The sequence below is a fragment of the Gavialis gangeticus genome, unplaced genomic scaffold (genome assembly GCF_001723915.1).
Source record: "Gavialis gangeticus isolate Ggan-Ray unplaced genomic scaffold, GavGan_comp1, whole genome shotgun sequence".
In the NCBI taxonomy this organism is placed as follows: domain Eukaryota; kingdom Metazoa; phylum Chordata; order Crocodylia; family Gavialidae; genus Gavialis; species Gavialis gangeticus.
Window position 1 is genome coordinate 27,689,426 of NW_017728997.1, and position 22,272 is coordinate 27,711,697.

General features: G+C 40.6%; 1 protein-coding gene across 1 annotated transcript in view; it reads left to right on the forward strand.

The window, feature by feature from the left end:
* The window catches only part of ERC2 (ELKS/RAB6-interacting/CAST family member 2), a 1,129,221-nt gene that overhangs the window by 553,209 nt on the left and 553,740 nt on the right, over nt 1-22,272 (forward strand). Inside the window, exon 9 of the mRNA XM_019505002.1 lies at nt 7,200-7,337. Coding sequence (XP_019360547.1) covers nt 7,200-7,337 — 138 coding nt within the window. The remainder of the gene's footprint in view (nt 1-7,199; nt 7,338-22,272) is intronic.

Consider the following 22,272-nt stretch of genomic DNA (forward strand, 5'->3'; position numbering starts at 1 on the left):
AATTCTGTTTGCTTCTACGAATATCTTTTCTATTGTGCAAATATTGTTTTGCTTAAATCTTTCTCAAGCTCTGTTCAACGTTCGCTGTTTTCATTAGAATGTTAGAAAATTTGCAACATGCTGCTTGGAATTTGGTTTCTTCAAATACATATGCATTTTACTAAATAATGAAAAGATTTCATAACCACAAGTTCTGTTTGTTTTTGGGTTTTGCTATTAAACTAATCTTACATTTTTTAAAATTTACTTTACTGGAACATGCATGATTCCTGGCACAATGTGATACAAATTTCAGAAACTGAATTGGGTCTAGAGAAACTAAGAAGAGTCAAACAAACTCCAAGAATCTGTATTACCCAATATTTGTTGTTTCAGTCTTTTAAAGCCCAACAGATCCAAATCCAAATGGAAAATATATTAGGCTATATTAATTATTTTAGCAAAGATTTAGAAGTTTTAAAAGAAGGCCTTGGGGAAAATCTATGAAAAATTCTCTCTTGTATAACACCTTCATACATATTTTTAAAGGGCAAATTATTTTAAAGAAAAAAGCATTCTTTGATTTATTATTTTGTTGCAGATTCCAACATACAATATCTTGGCTTTAATTTAGATAATGAAAGTAATTTTCTTTGGAGATCCTAGATTTCTGTAGAATTAAAAAGCCTGTCTGCAGGTGAGATTTGATTTAATCCCTTGAGTGTTTAAGAAGCATTCCTGAGACAGTCCCCAGAAAAAGTGACAGGATTAGCACTTGCAGTTTACTGACAGGATGGCCAATAGAAAAGACTTTTAGCTGAAAGCATATAATGCTTTTTCTAATGGGAATACTGCTCTTTTAAAATTAGTAAAATGCACATATGTATTTAAATATTGGGAGTAGATCCATTTATTTTTATAGAGATAATGGAATGATATCACTACAGCTAAGGTAGGTGGAGGCTATATGCTGTCCAATCTTGATGGTAATGCACATCCTACCATGCCAACTTTGTACAAGTCAGAAATAAAATCACCACCTCAACTCGGCTGAATGCTAACTTCTGATTTTAAAAAAAGTCCTTACTATACCTATGAAAAAGTATTTAAGAATACTTGTTATAAATCAAGGTTTAGAAAGCTTTTGATTGTTCACAAAAATCAGTCATAGCATGAGAAGTTTAAATAATGAAATCATTTTCCTCTGTTTTTTTCTGTGTGTAACACCCGTGTCCTTCTCTCTCTAAAAATGTGAGATAACCATAACATTCTCAGTCTTAAAAGCCTGAGAAGAATTAAAGACTTTATTATGTTGTAAGTGTTTAATTTTAAAGAATACTAAACCCCATTGCCTTCTCTAACCCCATGGAGAATTCTGTTCAGGGTTAGGTAACCATAGCGTCTTGTACACACTAACAGATCATTATTCAGCCAGTATTGTCCATCCTCTGAAAGAAAGGGTCTGTCCTTGGACCTGGATCTTTTTTCATATACACCCGTTTAACCCAGTGTAAGTAGAAGGAATAATCTAACCATTCCTTGTGCTTCTTACTTTACCTGTGGGCCATATATTGAATGATTTATTTTAAAACAGTTGTGTTTCAATAGGTATGTTTTTAATTTGCTGCCTATTCTCTTTACCTCTGAAGGGCGAATTTTGTGATACGCTGTAGTACTTTAGAACATGTTTTCTTGGTTAAGGCTTCAATTGTATTTTAAAATTAGTTTTAAGAGGAAGGAAATCGTGTAAATGTTTTGGAATTCAGATGAGCACTGTGCATAGGAAGTAAGTGCTTTAATTTAGGGTGCCTAGAATGGGTAGGTCAGGCTGTGGATAATAAAAGAACAGATCCCAACTTTGAATATTGATTATGTGTTTTTGGAAACACTCTTCTGCTTTTTCCCTCTCTGTTTGAGAACATAGCTTGATGAAGCTGAAATGTGCAATAACTTAAGTGTTCCACAGGGTGTCATGAGGTAGTTGTTAGAATCATTAATACTTGTTTGAAAGTAAAGAAACATGAAGTGCAGTCCTCTGAGTACCAGTTAATGTAATCTTGGATGTGACTAATACACATGCCATAAAATAAAAAGTTATTAACTCATTAACACATATATCCTATTTTTGTATCTATGTAAAATGTACACATGAGCAAAAATATTACTGGAGATCGTTTATAGCAGTGAGCTGTCCTACATAATATCTTTCCAGCACCTTTTCTACATACAGATTCCTTTCAGTTTCCTTGGGGAGGTTAGTGATCCAGTAATACTCAAAAGCAAGGAAGCTTGTAGAGACTTCAGTTTTAACCCTGACATGTTCAAGACACTAAGGGTCAATCAGGGCAAAATTTTCCCTATTTTTATCAGGCATATTTGTATATCTGCACATCAAAATTGGAATTTTCTCATCAGTTCTATTGCTAATGATGAAAATATGTGGAGCGCACAAAATGCTCCTTCCATAAAACCAATGCAAGTCAGGGTCTCTTTCCCACAGTGATAATTTTTTGTATCTTGGGAGGTAGAATTTTGAGCTATGGTGCAATATTGGAACAGTACTATTTGACATATTGACCTAGCCATCCTTCAAAATGGAACATATTTCTGCAGAGGTGTAGCTGGGCAGTTCTGCACTTAGATGATGGTGAGGCATGGGATATAGTTCACAGCTGGACTACCAAGGGAAGTGGCACACCCTTAAGTCAGAACCTGGCATTGGCACCCTGGTTACCACCCCCAGTCATACTAGTATATATATATCTGAAAACAAGTCAGCACCCCCCACCTCCCACTATCCCCATTTAGATTTAATTAATTATTACATTCTGTTCTTGGTAATGATAACTCAGTAATATCTTCCATTGACTGATTTTTCCCCCCCCCCCTAAAATATATACTTTCAGATTTTTTTTTAATATCAAGGTTTGTCCCAATACCAACATTTGTTATGATAACTTAAATTGTTTTTTGCCTTGGACCAAATTTCTTCTGATAAACTTTTGAACTAGGTAGAGTTACACAATGAGGGGACCTGGCTTCAGGTTCATAATAAAATCTCTAAATCCCATTCAGCTGTTACAGTAGTAATGGCCTAATTCTCCTTCCATTGAAGTCTTTGAGGTGTTTTAGTAAAGATTGTTTTCCATGTGTGAAGTATGGCACAATTATGTAATATGAATGGCAAAATCTCTGATGATTTCAGCAGAAACAGGATGTGGTCTACTCTGTGCAGCTGCTGAAGTTTGTCAAAGTAAGGAGTCAGGTCCTGATTAAGAACAACCATGAAATATTTGCTTAACTTTAAGCATATGCTTAAGTGCTGTCATGAATAGAGAAGATTTCCTGAATTGAGATTTTAATCCTACAGTTTTTAAGTAGGAAAGCTGACTGGAACAAGTAGGAATTTTGCTGAAGGAGGACTGAAATGTGCTCTACATGACAGGTAATGTTTTTCGTATAAGAACTGGAACACTGATCTATTTGGTATCTTCCACCTGAATTGATTTTGAATACCATATTTAATGCACATTTTCCAGATTAATGTTAAATTAATGAGAGATGATGTAGGAGCAGCTGCATTAATCTGTGTGCTAGACCTTAGTGATTAATGTGGAACAAGCTGATCATCCCTGAGGTTGATTTGCAATTATGTGAGAGGAGCAGTTCCTTGGTTAAGGCCTCACTGGATCATTGTGTTTGCAGTTTTGATCATATTCAATGTTTTTGCCAGATTTCCAGGTCCTGAATAAATGTCATATGGGAGGTTAAAAAAATTGCTCCCTATTAAAAATGGGAGGGTACAGGTAATGTGATTAATACATTACTTTAAACCAATGTTTGCTTAAGCATCTCAGAAGTTGTTTTACAAAATGTTATAACACAGTTCTCTGATTAATTTGTTTTACTATAAATTGACAAGCTCCCATGTTCAGTTTTATTTGCTTTACTGCTACTGAGCCTTAATGTGTTATAGGATTTTACGCCATCTATAAAAGGCTAGAAAAGAGCTATCTTTTTTGTTCTGTATAAGTAGTCTATTGGGACCACTAGAAGACTGTAATAAAGCATTATAACACTAAGGGTATCTATTTATTCAGAATTATGCAGGTCTTTTCAACAGTTTATAGGACTCTAGTTATAAAGACTTTAAATAGCCATGAAATGATCCACAAACTCTAGGCTTTATGTACATTCAGTAGTAACTTAGTGACAGGAAATCTGTGGCAGTTGCTTGGCCAGTCAAATCTATAATGTATTAAGGGGGAAAAAAAGTGTTTTATAAAACTGCCTGGAAAGGGTAAGTGGTAAAAATCTTGGAGACACTTTAGTGTGAAAGTGAATGAAGTACCTAAACTATGTGTTTATATTTAAGAAAGGGTAGATCAAAGAGATACACTTGAAGGGGCGGGGGGGTTCTTTCTGTAGCATGTAGGCTTGAGTGACAGTATCTGTATGCATAAAGTCGTATGAACATAAAGATGTAGTTGTTTAGCCATTAACACTGCTGCATGTTTAACTTTCTACCAGCCAAACAGCTCTGTACTTCATCTAGGAGTAGAAGAGGATAAAGGTCCTGGACAGCTTCTTTATTAAGCTCCCTGTAATCAATACTAACAGCCAGTGCTATCTGGTGGCTGCTGCTTGCCTGAATAATGGCCAGGTGTAGTATATTCTTAATTAGCTTAGTGAACTTTGCCATAAATACATTGATATCTACCTTCTGCATGTGTATTTTTGGGATTAATGCACGCAGACATAAAATGATAACAATGAAGAAACGTGACCAAGGGTTCTGCTATTACAGGATCAGTTCCACAAATGGAGATGTCTTCATTAATCTAGTTTTGACATAAGTATGTCACATTTCTTATTTTAATTGTTCTATGGAGGTATGACCTGGACAACAGCCAGAAAAGTAAAGTTGCTGCTTTTGCACGTATGGCTGTATATATATTTTATAGGTGATGAACTATTGGTATGTTCTCCTTTGTCCTTTATAATGTCATAATTTAGCATCCATAGGTGATAATTTATTTCTTAAAATACAGCTAACATCCATGTTATAGATGAAATTCAGTTCCGAGATCAGTGTATGGAACTTGTCTTGTTCTGGGGTAACATTTTTCTGACTATTTTGTGTGTCGCTATAATCACATTATCTAAAGGCATACTTTTCTGAAGGTTTCCTGTCATTTGAAAAAATTCACAAAGATAAGCTTTACTCTTTTTATACCAGTTTTATATAGCAGCTGTACTGAAGCAGATTAGGTAAAGTGGCCTTCTTAAGGTCTCAGAGTCATTTTTAGAGCTGGGGTTATAACCTAGAATTCCTGATTCTAACTCCCAGAGAGGATTTGATAAGAGAATTAGAATTAATTGTCATAACGAGGGAAGGTCTGCATGAGACACACAAAGAAATAATTAAGGGAATAATGTGACACATGTTCTCCTAGACTATGAATTCAAGAATCAGAACATTGCAAGCTTCTGTACAGGTTCATGTATATTCCAGTTATTATGATATAACCCATTATGATTTAGGATTCATGCCTACTGGTACATTTTTTATTTTAGTGCATGTTCTGCATCATTTTACCTGTTCAGAAAATTTACCTTCTCTGGGTTTTTTCAATTCTCTCCCTTAATTAATTGCTATTTGTAAGTGATTCCTTTACAACAGTTCTTTGGAACAGACATGTTTTAAATGCACATGTCTGAAAGTTGTATTACTTTGCCTCCTTGACATTTTAAAATTTTTTAAATGAATAAATTGCTTATACAGAGTTGGTGGGGTAGCAGTTTTTTTTTTCTTTTTAAGATAAGAAGTACATGAAATAAAGTGAGAGAAATAAAATAATGCTATAAATGATAAAGTAATGTAATCCCCAGGAGAATACCCATGCTACCAGTAATGTTCAAGAGTCATAATCTGCAATTTAACTTGTTTGTTCTCAGGCTATAGATAATGGATAAAAGTGGTTGGTTTGCTGCCAGTACATGGTTTATTTGCCAAATGTGATGTTTCAGACTTGTTTAACTTGATCCGTGTCACAGGCTCTTCTTATTAAGAGGCTGCTGTTGATAATATAAAGAGCTTTACATGCAGTTACTTTTAAATCAGTTACCTACAAAAAGATTTTATGGCACAGGATTTGTTAAGCGCACAGAAGATTTGGCACATTATTTCAGATTCAGTTCCTGCCATATTTCTGTGGGCATGACTCCCTTTGAGAAAAATGGGAGCTTCGTAGGCACTGAGAACTGAATATGTTTCATAATGCCTATATGGAAATGGAGATATTCTGATACATTACACAAATAAGTTTTCCTCATTGTTGATCTATATGTTGTTACTATATATTTGCTTTAAATATTATGCAAAAAGTTTTACCTATCAATAAGAATACTTTCATGCTAGCAAACTGGTGGTTAAGGGTGGGACACTGGACTGCCCAGTTCAAACAGTGACACATTTTAGATAAACCACACCTCACAAGTAGTTTGTAAATTCTTCTATAGGGGTACATAATAGATCACAGTCACAGAGAGCATGACCTGGAAATATATATAGGTATACAGATGTGGCTCCCTTGGCCAATTGGTGCTCTCTCCACTCAGTCTCCTGTGCAAATGTCTCTTCAGTCAACACTGTGTGAATACCACATTGAATATGGGTACACAGAGACAAGGCTTTTATAGCATGTTGGAGCACCCACTGGGGCAAACACTATAGCTATTAGTGGGCACCATCCAATATATGAACCTCATCTAGGTAGAATAAATGGAAAATGATGTCAAGATTGCATGTCATTGAGGGAAGTGTTGGATAGATAAGTTTAAGTCACCTTCCCTCTTGTCAATCCTGGAGACACTTTGCCTCTTCTTTTCCCCCTTTCCTGTTGTATTCAAACAGACCATTCTACCTACATCCTCATCTTTCCCAGTATTTCCTAAGTAGGATAGAGCTAAATACATCGGCTTTACATGGATTGGACATTGAAGAGTGATGATGGAGTTGAAATGGAAGATCTGCATCTCCACTTTATTGGAATAATGCAGCATTTTTAATACAACTATTAATATTAAATTAAGTGTTTAAACTGAGAGATACATCATAAACATGCACATTCAGGTAATTTAAAAGGGCTTATGGCCCACTCCCCTACGTGAATGATAAGACAATATTGATGACTACTGTGATCTGTTTTTATTTTCAGATTGAAAATCTACAGGAGCAACTTAGGGATAAAGACAAACAACTAACCAATCTAAAAGACAGAGTGAAATCATTGCAGACAGATTCCAGTAACACAGACACAGCGCTGGCAACATTAGAAGAAGCTCTGTCAGAGAAGGTAATGTTTAGCTTGTAACTCAATGTTATATGGTGCACCTCAGTGACATGGGTGAAGTGTGTCTAGAAAAGATGGTTCCTTAAACTTATCTAGTACCAAATGCAGAGAAGAAAGTTTGTGTAAGGTTACAGAATTGGCATGTAAAATAATTGGAGTTAACTTGGAGGTTTATGCCACTAACTTGCTAATATTGGAACACACAAGATAAAGGACCTGACCAAATAAAATTGGTAGAAAAATTTCCATTGACTTTAGCGGCATCAGGATTCCATTTTGAGTTAACTTCTAAAACACAGGTTTTTGGGACAGCTCACATATTTGAGCTCAATGGGATGACCTGTGTATTTAAAGTTTAAGCACAAGTGTAGTCTTTTGCAGTATTTATATTTTAGTAGTATTTACCTTATAATTATGCAGGGAGAACACAACTATATAAAATATTTATTATTTTGTAGTATTTGATCTTCTAAAGATATTCCCCATGTTAAATATACAAAATATAGTAAAACAGCATTACAAATCAAACACGGTGGCATGATTTTTTGTTTCTATTCACATTCCCTTTATTGTTTCTTTTGATTATACTATACTTAGTCTATCTAGACAGTTTTCTCAGAAGGTTTAAAATATTTACACAGGTAAAACTTTGTATGTACTCAGGGGCAGCAGCTTCCACTCCTAACCTTGGTTTTTTACTCCACATACGCTAACATATTTACTCTTTCTTATAAACTGTTCCCAAGTTTTGCATTTATGAACTAACTGACAAAAGATGATTAAAGATGAAGTTGTCTCTTGTCCAGAGACAACCTTGCTTCAGGCCCCTGCCCCCGCTTTCCTTTCTACCTCCCTCTAAGCCACTTCTGCTCCCAATACCTGCAATCTAGGGTCCCTGCCCTGCCATCCCCCATATCTCCCTTCAAGCTTCATCCTGCTCCCTCCCTCTCCCTCTTTACCTTTGCTCTGGCACCAGCGGGCTCCATCCTTGCTGCAGCCTGGGGCACAAAGCAAGGCCTTAGCCCCACCCTGTAGCTGTGGTGCTGACTCTGCACTGCTGTTATAGCTCCTGGCTGGGGCCATCCTCCATGCCCCAGCAGGGAAGGAGCCTGGCAGTGCTGGACCAAAGGTAAGGAGGAAAGAGCAGAAGGGAGATGGGGTAGGGGGAGCAAGGGAGAAGACAGGAAGGCAGGGATCCAAGGCTATAGGGGAAGAGTAGTGGGACACAGGCAGCAGCTTTGACTCTGGCCCTCACCCAGGCTTGGAACTGGAGCCAGAGCCACAGCAGCAGCCTTCCTGTTGTCATTTTGTAATTGATTTCAAGATGAGGGGCTTCCCCCCATGTTAAATGAAGGAAAACCCTTGTCTTAGAATCAAGTAAATAGAAAAAACTTGTCTTGGAATCAAGTAAATTTGGTATTTGGTGTTCCTGATCAATGATATTATGCTGATTTACACCAACTGAAGATGTACCCTAACAAGCATAATACAAAGGTCTAAAATGCATCACGCCGGACTTTCTTTAAAAACTTTGAATAATGGCTTTGTCCTTTGCTCTTCAGCTTTATTGACTTATTCTTGTTGACTTTGCAAATTGGTGGACTCCAACCCTGTCATTTGAATTAGAGAAATCCATCAGAATCATCCTAACCTGTGCAATGTTATAGCACCATTAATGTTTATATCTCATGTTTAGAGTTAAATGTCTGTTGTCTGAGAGCATTTTGTACTGGATGGTGGAAGGAAAAAAACATTTCAGGATCAGAGCAAAGAGAGAAGTTTATCATGAGAATTGTACAAGAAACAGGACACTTGGACACGGAGTCACTTTCAGAGACACTGTTTTATATACACCTTTAGACCTATACAGGGACATTCTTTTCCCTGTAGATATCTGTATAGGCCAGAATTTTAAAGGTATTTAGGCACCTACAGATGCAGATAAGCCCTTACTTGGGTATTCAAACATGACTAGACAAATATCCCAGGTGGAAGTTAGTCATTTAAGTAATTTTGGAAATAACTGTATGTGTTTATTTAGGCCAAATTTTCAGGGTGAGGGGTTCTACATCTTGGAAAGAAGTGACTCTGAAATGTTACTGAAACTGAACATGAACTGGCCATGTGAAGTTGTGGCAAAAAATGGCTAACAAACTTTATACAGACCTGAGTACTGTTTTCATCCCAGGGCAATCCTCTTTATTGTGTACAATACTCCAGGTCCAGTTGTCCTGTTTCTTGCACAATTTTCATGATAATCTTATCTCCTTGCTCTGATTCTGTAGTGTTATTTCCTTCCTATATCTGGCATACCATCCAGTACTAAAGGCTGTCAAACAACAGGCATTTAACTCCAAACATGAGATACACACATTACTGGTGCTGTAACATTGCACAAGTTAGGACGATTCTGATGGATTTCTCTAATTCAAACTACAGGGTTGGAGTTCACCAACTTGAAAAGTCAATTAAAATAAGTCAATAAAGATGATATCTGTATATATCAAAACTCATGTATTACTGGGTTCAACTTTCCAAACTATTCTAGAAGTGACTTTTTTTCTCATGTCAGATTGCCATGCCATTAATCTTTTTGACCTTTACAACTTTGTCCACTAAGATTTGAATATTTTTTCTGAACATTGATAAAAATGTTATTTAAGTGTTGCTACAAATAGGTTTTCCATAGGACCCAGCCAGTAAAATCTGCATTGATGTCTTTTGAGTATTTCATTTAACTAGTTTTTAGTTTAATATGTGCAATATGGATTTAGCTCAGCACTATTTTCATTGATCATTGTGCATACTGAGTCAAACATTTCATAGGATTTTAAAAGTATGACGTCAATATAGTTGCATTTATTTGAATTTATAATTTAATTTTAATAGATTATAATTCATTGTCAGTGAAATTATCATCATTATGCAGTATCACTATATTATCTAGCTTTTTTAAAAGCAATAAGTGCTTATTCAACATTTCTGCTTTTTCTGTGTCATTGCTGGTGATTTTACTATGTCCATGAAAAATGTATTATTGGCAGGAATGTTACTGTTCCTGAAGCATATATCTCAGAACTGTCTAAGGCTATAGTAGGAAATGTGATCATAATGCCTTCTATAGCTCAAATCTGTGCTCTCTAACCCCCAAAAACAGCAGGTAATGTTTCAATATTAAGATAATCCCCCCAAAAGTGGATTTGTCACTTCCCAAAAGTGATTGTTGTAACTTTGTTCATTTAGGAAAATTATTTGTACCAAATAAGGGGTTGCCTTGAAAACCTTTATAACTAAAACGTGTTCATCCCATAAATTAAAAGTATAAGAATTACACACATAGAGAATAGGTTTTATTTCCCAAGCAGAAAGTTAATCCCTGATGAACTGTTATACAGTGCTAAAGATTCTATAAAAGATTCTATAGTGCCTATAAATTCTCACGATTCTGCAAGATACAGTCCCAGTGTGTAGTGGTCAGCATTTAATATCTACTAGGTGAATTACAGGGAGTCCTTTTATGCCCCATCTATGCAGCATAAATATGGTTCATTTATTGTATATGATTAAACTGGGACAATTTAACAAGGAACTGAACAAAGGTTAGAGCTGGAGTATTTTTGAAAACATGTTGCAGAATGGTTTGCTAACTGTCTGCTTTACACAAAGGGTAACATTTTTGTAACCCAGGTACACCCAAAGGTGTGCCCTATTCTCAGTTGGGATGGGATGGGTAGGCAGGAGGGGGTGCAGTGAGAGGGATGCCAGAATTTTGAATGGATCCCTCTTTCCTTTATAGAGTTAGCACAAGCCCAAAGTTCTTAACTATATACAATTTCTTGAGTTACCAACATATATATATATATATAGCTCTTTAAGAGAGATATAATTACAGATGTAGATACAAATAAACATATAAAGGTCTGTTAGCTGGAGGAAGTTGGCCCTAGGGAGGGCATTCAGGTAAGGACCCGTGCCTCAGGTTCAGAAGAGGGGTGGATCCCAGGACAGTCAATCTAGCAAGTTTATACCACAAGTGGGTTAGCTAATAAAGACATCCTTACAGAGCCCATTATACAGAATTAATACACCCAACTATTTATAACACCAACAATAACAACAGATACTGCATAGGAAACATAACTCTACCAGATATTAGACTGGGTTCTAGCCACTTGGTCCCTCAAATAGGATAGGGCCTTCTACCCATAGGCCCATTCCCCCCAGGGTCCCTTGCCTGGGAGCACCTCCCCTGCAGGACCTGGGTTTCTGGTAACTCACGGTCCTTCCTCTGGGGACTGTCGATCTGGCCTCTGGGTCCCCATACCTTCTCAGGCCTCCTGGAGCCATTGGCCTCGAGTTGAGGGTTCTTCTTTCTGGGCCCTGTGCCCCATGTTGGGCACCCAGGGAGCTCCTATGAGAGCCGAGCCCTCGCTGGCTCCCATTCCCCAGCTTCATGTCAAAAATAAATTCTTAATCTTGTATATTGTGTGTGGGTATGTGGGTGTATGGGGAGGTTTGTGAGGGGGTGTGGCTGAGTGTGTTGGCATAAGGTTTGTGGGGGGGTTGTGTATGTGGGGGGGGTTGTGGGGGTAAGGTGTGGATGTGTGGCATTTGTGGAGTGTGAGCAAGGGCAGGGGGCTGTGGAACCCCCCAACACTCCCCCCATGGTGCAGCAACAGGTGGGGTTGTTCAGGGTGCTTGTGCCTGGCGCTGGTGCCTGGCAGCGCATGACTCTGGCCTGCATTGCACATTGTGGCAAGAGGCACAGCCCAGCCAGGCCCTCTCTACAGCCAGCACTCCCTGCTGTTCACATGCAGCCTCTGTACTTGCACGGCATGGGAGGGAAACCCCATGCACTGGAGCCAGCTGCCTTCCCTGCGCCCTGCCACGCAGGTCCCAGTGCAGTTCCTGCAGCAAGGGGTGGGGAAGGCAGCCAGCTCCAGCACGTGGGGCTTCACTCCTGTGCCGCACAAATGTGCGGCTGTGCATGCACAGCACAGAATGCTGGTGATAGAGACAGCCCAGTAGGGGCTGTGTTTCTTGCTGCAATGTGCAAGCCGCATGCCACCAGCTGAGGGCACGAGTGCCCAGAGCACTCCCACCTGCTGCTGCTGCTCCACCTCCACCTGCCAAGGCTGCACACCACGGGGAGTGGGGGGGGGGGGGTTCCCACACCCCCAGTCCTCCCTCATACCCACATGCTGCCCACCCAATCTCTGTGCTGCCGCTGCCCCCCTGGGCATGGGCTCTGTGCTGCTGCCAGCCCCAGCCCCACACTCTGCGCTCCCACCCAGCTGCAGTTCCACCCCTGTCCCACTGCTTCCTTACCTGCTGTCCAGAGCGCGCAGGACTCTGGGGAAGCTGAGCAGGCCCCCCAGGGGTGGTTGCAGCAGTGGTGGCAGCAGCAGCCTTGCCTTAAAGCTGCCTGCTGACTAGGCCAGGCTGTTCTGCCCATGAGGGTGGGAGCAAAGCACTACAGAGTATGTTGGGGCATGTCTATATGTGAGCACCTCACTCCCACCCTCGTAGGCAAAAGCTCTGGGTGGGGTACTATTTGTTGGTGTGTGCCATGGGCTGGAAAGCACCTAATGTGCTGGATGCGGCCTGCAGGCCATATTTTGTCCATCCCTCTCTTACGTAATACAGGACATAGGACTTCCCTAGATTAATGCATGCTTCAGACTGTTAGCTGTGGTTGAAATAATAGAGGAGATCATTTTAGAAATAGGCCAGTTTTTAGGCCAGTTTTGGCCTAAAAATGCTCACAGAAAGTTTCAGAGAAAAACAAGACAAAACAAAACAAACAAACATGATGCCACAATTAGATATGACAGATTTTAACATATAAAGATACATATTTAAAAGGGCTGTGAACTGGCTTTCAGTTTCTTGTGTCTGATTCTGTGCTTACTGATGCCTGCATTAGATTTATATGTCCAAAGGCAGCTATGCCAAATTACCATGCCTAGTCAATGTTTGCAAGTTGTCCTATTTAGAAGTGCTTGCTAGTGCATCAAGAAGTTTATGTTCAGAATTTAGACTTTTATTGAGACTTAAAGACATTGTACTTCGCAAAAACATAACATAAACTTTTGGAAGTGCCAGTTTTCCTTTCCAGCTTTTCTATAGTGTTTAATGGCAAGGTGGCTTTGTCACTTTGTCCATTTCAGTGAGGATGTGTTAGTTAAAGACTGATGCATACTTAAAATCATAATATGCCTAAAACAAAATAATTTTACTTTATGCCTTTAGCATTTAGTGATAAACGTAGAAAATATTTCTAGGATCCCAGTATACCTTTTTTAGTCTTCATTACCTTTTTCCTGACATTTTACTGATAACTCATGTAATATGCTTCCTTATAGATGCATTTTGCTGGAGTTTTCTGTCTTTTAAAGACTTCTGAAGTCAAATCTGATCAAGGACAGATCTAGGATTTGGCAAAGGCAGGTGCGGGAACGGCTACCAATACTTCAGGAGCGGCTGCATCCTCTATTCTTAGCCTCCTCCCTACACACCAGTGCAGGCAGACCATGCCACTGGAACCTCTGGGGACTTTTTTGAAATCCCCAAAGCAGGTAAGAATTCTAGCCCCCCTGTCCTACTCAAAGGCATGCCTCTTCCCCTCTCCCTCTTTCCTTGCCTGCTGCTGCTATTTTCCCCACTTTCCCAGAGGAGAAGAAAGCTTCAAAGCCACACCCGTCTGCTGCAGTTGGGCTGCACAGAGGCTAGGCTCAGCTGGGAACAGCAGCAGCAGTGATAGGGTGGGGGGGTTTCACCCTTGCCATGCCTGCTTAAAGGGGACTGGGTAAAGTGGGGAACCCACCCCCAACCTGTGGCTGCTGCTGCCACTATCACTGTTCCCAGCTGAGTCCAGTCCCCACACAGCCCAGATGGAGTGGCTTTGAAGCTTCCCTTACACCCAGGACAGAGAGAAAAGTAGCAGTGGCAGCTGGGGGAGAGGAGGGAATATGTCGGGATTGGATATGCCTTTGAGCATGGAGGGAAGGGTGGATTCTTATGTATTTTTGGGACTTTCAAGAAGTTCCCAGAGGCTACTGCAGTTATGTCCGGTCCAAAGGGGTGGGAGGTGGGGGATGAGGGGTGGTGTACAGCCACACTACTGCACCCCTCTGGATCCACCTTTGAATCTGATGAGAAGCCAGCACTCCCTCAAACATCTGCACAGAAGTAAAACTGATTGAAAGAATGTCAAGTCTTGTGTACAAATAACAGGTACTCTATAGTCAATAAGTTATCATTTCCCAATGTTCCTGTATTTTTCAGTGAATTAGGCATATTTTAATTTTTTTTTAGACATTAGGCAACATTGAATTATGAAACAATCAACTATTTAAATTTACCCATTGTTTATAGCTCCACTGGTACTGAATCAGGTTAGGATTGATTATGTCTCTGGAGTCAAATAATGTGCAAGAATGTACAGTGTACTAAGAAACTAATTAGGCAGCTAAGATTGCACAGGAATTATTAATGATATATTTATAGTTTCTTTGGCATTTTTCAATCATCATCTAAACTGGCTGTGTCTCAGGCAGTGAAAGCTCTTAGAGGAAGACTGGGAGTGTACTTTGTAGCAAGTCAAACTTAATTTCATTTCCATATGGAAAAACATTTAAAAATAAGACTATGAAAGAACACTATCACCTTCCTTGATGTTTAACAATAAACTTTTCAAAGAATATCATAGCTTCAGGAATGGCCCAGCAGCAGTTCAAGAGGTTGCTTTCATGAAGCTGATATATATAAAGTTGCTCTCACCATGCAGCTGCTGTGACCACATATGACAGATAAGCAATTGGGTACGTCTGATAATAAAGCTGTATGCTGCTGCAATTCAGTTCCTGCTTCTGTGATAAAGTGCAAGCAGATTAGGCCTGTGAGGTACTAGATTAGTACTCATGGAAAGCTTGCCAATGCAAATAAGACTGAAACAAGAACACATTGTTGGGATTTCTGCAAGTCAGCTGTTAATCAAGTAAAACATGATATATTAGGGCTTTTTAACACATGTTTTTAACATCTAGCCCTATGCTAGACAATTAGTCTAGCTGACAATTAGTTGTCTTTTGTAATTGACTGAAAACAATTCAATACTATTCTCCCATTAATAAAATGCAAAAGTGAGTATTTAGTATTTATTATTTGTAAAAGTGAGTATTTTAGTATTTAAATTTAAGAGGTTTGGAATTTAAACATATTTATGATTAGAGCTGAGATTAGGACATGTAACAGCCCTTATCACCCACATTTCCTGTATCTTACAGTATGGAAGGAAACCAGCATGTGAACAGCAGCATTCAGGAAGGTAAACAGTGTATTTCTGTAGCACAGAAATAAATAAGCAGCAGTGTTTCTGGGTTAGGCATTCTTTCTACAGCTACATGCACATAAGTGATCACCTGTGTCCATGTAGGGTCCTAATGAAGGAACTTAGGGCATGTCCCCACAAGCAGGAACGTGTGTTTTCCTGGGGACAAACAGCAGTGGCACATATTTGTGTTACTGTTAGTTGTCTCTAGGCATGCTCCTGCATGTGTACTCTAGGGTGAGGCAAATTGTCCTGGGTGGAGTAGGAGAGGCTGGGGCCAGCACCTGGGGGCCTTCCAGGGCTGCAGCAGTGGCAGTCTGGGCTTGTAGAGGCTGGGCAGCAGCCAGAGCATGGCTCCAGTTTCAGATGGCACACACTGCAGCCACATGCGCTGCACACTTTTTATTTTTTTTGGACTCTGGAAATTTTTTGCATAATAAAAACTCCAATGCTAATTAGCAGCATAGTGAATGTGTACACATGCAGCATGTATGGTTTGCAGCACACTGCAACTGCCGGCCAGGCTCTACGCAGCAGAATCACCACTGCTGCAGCCCTAGGAGGCCCCCGGGACTCCAAGTAAAGCTTCTGGGGCCATCCTAGTGCTGTCCCCAGCCTCCTCTACCCCACCCACATAATTTGCCATGCACCAAAATGCATGTGGTATGGGCATTCCTTGTGGACAAGTAGCGTCTGTGCAAGGTGAGCTGCGCTATCTGTTCCCAAGGAACTAAATGTCCACGCTCATCTAGACCCACCTTTAGGGTGCAAACAAACATTGCCCTTGTGCTGCCATAAAAACTGAACAAATGGCAGCACAAATTGTGAACAAACAGACTTTCCAAGTGCCCAGAAATGTTATTGCAACTAAAGGTAGTCACAGTTTGTGATGCCTCAGATGGGAGCACATCTGCTTGCTTATTGTGCACCACAAGATTCTTCCCAGAGAGGGTGTTGGCTCTGGATTTAGGAGCCAGCTGCCTTGTTCTGTGGTGCGGCACCCTCAGACTGACCACAACCTTTTCATTTGATAATAGGAAAATGTATTGATACACACACAGTGATAACAGAAAAGAGGCAATACAAGCAATCAAACAATCTATATATATCTACCAATTCTAGGGCTGTCATCAGAGTCAAGAAATGTCTGGCCAGGGTGTAAGCTTCACTCTAAGGCTCTCTCTTAGCTGTCATATATCAGCAGATCAGCAGCCTGGAGGTGGTATGCTGGGGCCCAGCCCCCACTCCAGTAGAGTGAATGAGACCGGCTGGTGGTGGTGTGTCCTCTGTCCATGGTGATCTTGGTGACCCTTCTCTCAGGGACCTTCTCGGGGAGAAGGATGGGGAGGAGGAGGACCCAGGCAGAGGACCCTTTGCTACTCTCAAGTTTCTGCTTTTGTATTCTCCTTCCCTCCTGATGACTCCTGATAACTCTTCATCTGTGGCTATCGGTGATTGGTCTCTTTGTGTTCAACACATTGTCCATGTCCTATGTTGTCAGTCAAAGTCCCATTTTCATAAACCTATCATGCCTGCATCCTAATTTGGGTCCTAACCTGTATCCTCCTAATTTGATCTGCTTCCCAAAACTGGAAAACTCTGGCCCCTTGCTCTGGTGCCTTGCAAGCTGGTTTCACCTTATGTTATGGAACAGTGTGGCCCATTCCCCCATTTTCCGAGGCTATGTGTGTATCCATTGGCCTTACTGTGTTAGACAGACTGTCTGCTTCTGAAGGCTCAAAAAGCTGTATATGAGAACCAGCCTTTTAGAAATCAATTAACCCCTAATGCCCATCCTAAACCATTCTAATATATACATACATACATCAGTACCTATATCTATACCTATATGTGGCCAATTCCCAAAAAGCAAACCTTCAAATACCATTCTTAAGCCATCAGAGGGGACATGTATTGGGGTTCTTCTGCTTACAGGTGTGCATTGAGGGGATCCTTTGCAGGGGATTCCTGCTGCACCAACATTTCCCTGCTGTGCCCCAACTTTGGGTGTGGCACCAGGGGCACAGCATTGGGCCTTAGTTGCTCCTGGGGCCCCACCCTGTTGGAGGACAGTCCCAGTGACATCTGTGGATGCCATTGAAGCAGATCAGCTGTGCTAAGACACATCCTGGCACAGCTGATCTCTCTCTAAAGATTAAGTCTGTTTATAGCCTTACAGAACATTCTGAAATTGGGTGCAATCTTAACCCTATTGAAATTAAGGAGAGTCTACTGAAGCCAGGGCTTCATCTCAGTCTGGAATACCTTGTATGATTTTGGGGGTAAAAGTGAAAATGATCTTGCCTCGCATTTAACTGTGGATAGTAAACTTCCTGTTCCCTGTCTTTTTTTTCTTTGTGCTGTATACTACATGGTACACATCTAAGTACATGTAAGCTTGACATCAGTGTGTAACTGGTTTACATTAAAAAATGAACACGGACATATTTTATGTGATAGTTTAATTATTTTTTTTTTGGTTAAGGTTCCCATTGTTATGTAAGTTCTATTATTCAGGTCAGTGGTTATTCCAAAGTTATTTTGAAGTTATTATGAAGATGGAATCTGTTGGCAGATATATGCAAGATATAAAATAAAGTCTGAATTCTGCATTTCCAGTTCTTAAAAAAATTCAATTTTGGCAATGTAGTAACAGAAGTGTAGTAACAGATTAGATCTGCGTTGCATCAATATTCTTAGGAAGAGAAAATCAAACAGTGCCAGTTATTTTCCAATGTCAAAAAGTTCCCAAACTCATTTTGACTGAAACCTTGCTATTTGGTTAAATAAAGACCTCCATTTGATTGCTAAAACCTCCTAAAAATTAGGGATCTATCCAAATTGAGGATATAGGCAGCCAATTTCATGGGCATATTCCAGGGTTAGCTACCATTTTGGTGGGCTTATTGTGGTGGGCCCTCCCATGACTCTGATTGGCCAAGGGACCCCGGCAGTCCCCCCCCTCCCTGCAGATTGGCAGAGGGCCAACTGAAACCAAAGTTTAATTACCCTGATTAAGCCTGTGGAAGTCATTAATGGAAACATTATTAAGCAATCTAAGCATTTAATTAAACTCTAAACTGAAATGTCTTATGAAATTAAAGCTATACATCACACGCATTGTAATTGATGCCACACTTATACTTTATTAAAGGATGTTATAAAAAGGAATTTATTCTCTGCTAACCTTGAGACAGGCGATCCATGCTAACTGTTAAACTCTAGTATGCAGCATCCTGTGAGAGTTACTGCTGACATTCTCTGTCTCTGCGGGGTGAACGCTTGTCCGTACACCAGTTTGGCATGCTCAGCATCCACTGAGTTTGCTGGAATAGTGAGGCAGTGTTTTGCCAGGGCATATGGATGTGGAAACTGGTCACAGATAGATTCTCAAAATACAGGCATAGGCACAGGTACCTGACACTCTTTGACAAAGTTCATGTAAGCAGCACGTTGTTTGTTGTCATGCTTTTTCTGACATCTAAGGACTGATTTCAGAAAGTGAGGGTCACAACTCAGAACAGGTACCTGGTTGGGGTCCAAAATGTGAACAGCACTAAGGAATGAGGCAGCCTGATTGTCTGAACCATGGCAGCAGTGACAGATCATACTTGTAGTACCGGTTCAGCTTCACAGCTTCCCTTCTCTTGTTTTTACTTTGAGAACCAGACATGTTAGGGGTGTGCAAAATGAGATGCATTCTATTTGGATTCGGCCTGAATCAGGAACAGTGATTCAATTTGTTGATTCGGATCACTGTCCCCAATTCGATTCAGCCAAATCTGAATCTGAAGATTCAGTGGTGATTCAGAGAATCAGTGATTCAGCTATACACACAGCTTAAAATTTTTTTTCTACATACCTCGAGGTGCCAGGTGGCTCCTGAGCACTGCAATCCTGGGGCAGATGGAGCGTCCCACAGGAGTGCAGGGGAGCCCCCTGCGTTCTTGGCAGCGAATCCGGAAGTGGACCAGAAGTGCTTTTGGTCCACTTCCTGGTCTGTTGCCGAGCGCGGGGGGGAACCCCCCACACTCCTGTGGGATGCTCCATCCACCCCAGCATTTCAGCATTCATGAACAGCCTGGTACCTTGAGGTATATAGAAAAAATATTTAAAACTGTGTTTATGTTTGAATCATTGAATTCTTGCAAATCTCTCCAAATTGATTTGGAGGGTTCCAGTTCCATTCGGAGAGATTAAAGGGTCTCCTGATTCAATTCAGATTCAGAGATACGGCCACCGAATTGGGCCCAATCTCCACTGAATTGAATCAGGGACCGAAACTTTGCACAGCCCTAGTTGATATGTTGATAGTTCTTGCAATGTCATGTCTTTGACCCAATTTATCAAATCCATCAGCTTGTTGTGTGCATGGTGGATCACAGCCTGCCAGCCTTTAAAACACATTAGAAGCTCCATGAACCAGGTGGCATTTTCCACCAAGAACTTCACTTGATCTTGAATGTTTCCCTGTTTCAGGAGATCATGAAGCTTAAGCATGCACTGTGTGATGGTAGTACTGCATATACTCAGTGTGGTAATGAACTACATTAAACCACAAATTGCACCTTGTGAACACAGGCTCTGGTGTCAGTGACGTAGTTGCATGCAAGTCCCCACTTTGACTGGTGAGGGACTCCTGGTACTGGACCTTATTGCCTAGACAGTGCTTGATGGCTTTCTTGAAGGAGGACACCAGGCTATCCACTTCAAGGAACCATGTGTGCCAGATATCACTAAAGACAGAATGTGCACCTTGCAGGTGACATGAACTGCATTGGGCAGCATTCCTTGGCGCACATGAGAGAAAGCCTTGCACAATGTACATGGCATTGTGGGATAGAAATGCTGAGATCTTGTTAAGTTCTAAGCCACAGCTGACAGTTCCCTTCACTAGAACCTGAGACAGGATAGAAAAATTGACATGATGTGGACTGGCTCTGTTTGAAAATTAAGCAGGTTTGTCTAGCTCCCTGGTCAATAAAATGTGCAGCACACAGTTATCTTGAGGGACAGTGGCTTCATCGGCCGCAGTGGAAAAGGATTCATACTCTGCCAATGCAGACTTTGTAGACTGTACATGCAAAGCAATCACTGCAGGGAGATAGTCTTGGCAAAGTTTGTTAGCACATGGAAAACTGCCAGCATTTGGGACGTTTTGGTTCAGATAGTCTCTTAACTTAGGGTGATCAAGTTTCTCTAGTGGGATGTTTGCCGCCGTGAAAGCCAAGAGGAAAAATGCTGCCAAGCCTTGTCAAGCTGTTTTCTGTGGTCCTTTTAAAGAATGAAGACATGGTCACTTGTTTCTTGCTCTGACCTTCAGCCTCTGCTGAAGCCTTTCGCTTCTTCATTTGCACCTCAGACTCTGTGTGTTGATTTATATTGTTTTTCCTTGACACATCCAGAGTCACATTGTAGGTGGTACACAATAATCTGCCTCTATCTATGTGCAAGGTCCCTGCAGGATACTGCCTTACATAGTCCAGAGTTGAAATGTATTTGGCCCTTTTGGAGGATTTCTCTTCAGTGTTCAACCCTGCTCGATCCTCCTCAGGTTGCAGCATGTTGCAGCAGCATGCCCCTGGCTGCTTAAAAGAATGTGAAAAGCCTCTTGCTTCCCTGACAGGCCCCAAACTGACTCTTGTACTGATCCTACGTCACAGGCTCGGCCTCTTGTTTGATCCCTCTCCCTCCCTCCCCCTCATCCTCCATTCTTCAAGGCTTTAGGACTTCCCGTCCTTTGCTTCCTAGCAAATCCTGCTTTTTTCCTGCAGTGAGCTCACCAAAATTACAAAGCCCACCATTTTTCACAGAAAATGACTGATTTTGCATTTTCCATTAAAATGTGAAATCCAATTTTGATAGGTCACTTCTAATAATATAAAACATGGGTCTTATACAGGGCAAAATGTGACCCGCAGGCTGGATGTGACCCACCAGGCCAGTCTATCTGGCCTGCAGGGCTCCTAAAAAGTTTAGAAAATTAATATTTATCTGCCCCTGGCTGCCTGTCATGCGGCCCCCGATGGCTTGCCAAAACTCAGTAAGCGGCCCTCCATCTGAAATAATTACCCACCCCTGGTATTATAACTGCAGTTACATTATAAAATCATCATTTTTCCTCCTACTATTAATCAAGCTGAAAGCTGTATAGTATAATATTGTGTAACAGGAGAAAAGAGTCAAACTTATTGGAGACATGCAAATATTTACAGTATTAATTAAACAAGTCTTTAATTAACATTACTGAAACATACTACATATTTTATATTTATATCTCATATCCAGTAAGTAATTAACTCTGTTCAACAAAAGGTGTCAATGATTTCTATTAGAGTTGTCAAATGATTAAAAAATGTGATCGCGGTTAGTTCCAAATTAGTCACAATGAATCGTGATTTTAAATGCACAGCTAAAAACTAAAAAAATTATGTACAGAAAAACTCAAAATTATGCAGGTACTTTGTATGGGTGGGGGTGTGTGTGTGGGGTGAATTTGTGAAGGTATGGGGGGCTGTATGGGTGTTTGTGAGGTTTGGAGCCTGGGGAGGGGGGGGTCCCCACACTCCCTGACAGGATGCAGGGTACTGTGGGTCAGGAGTGAGG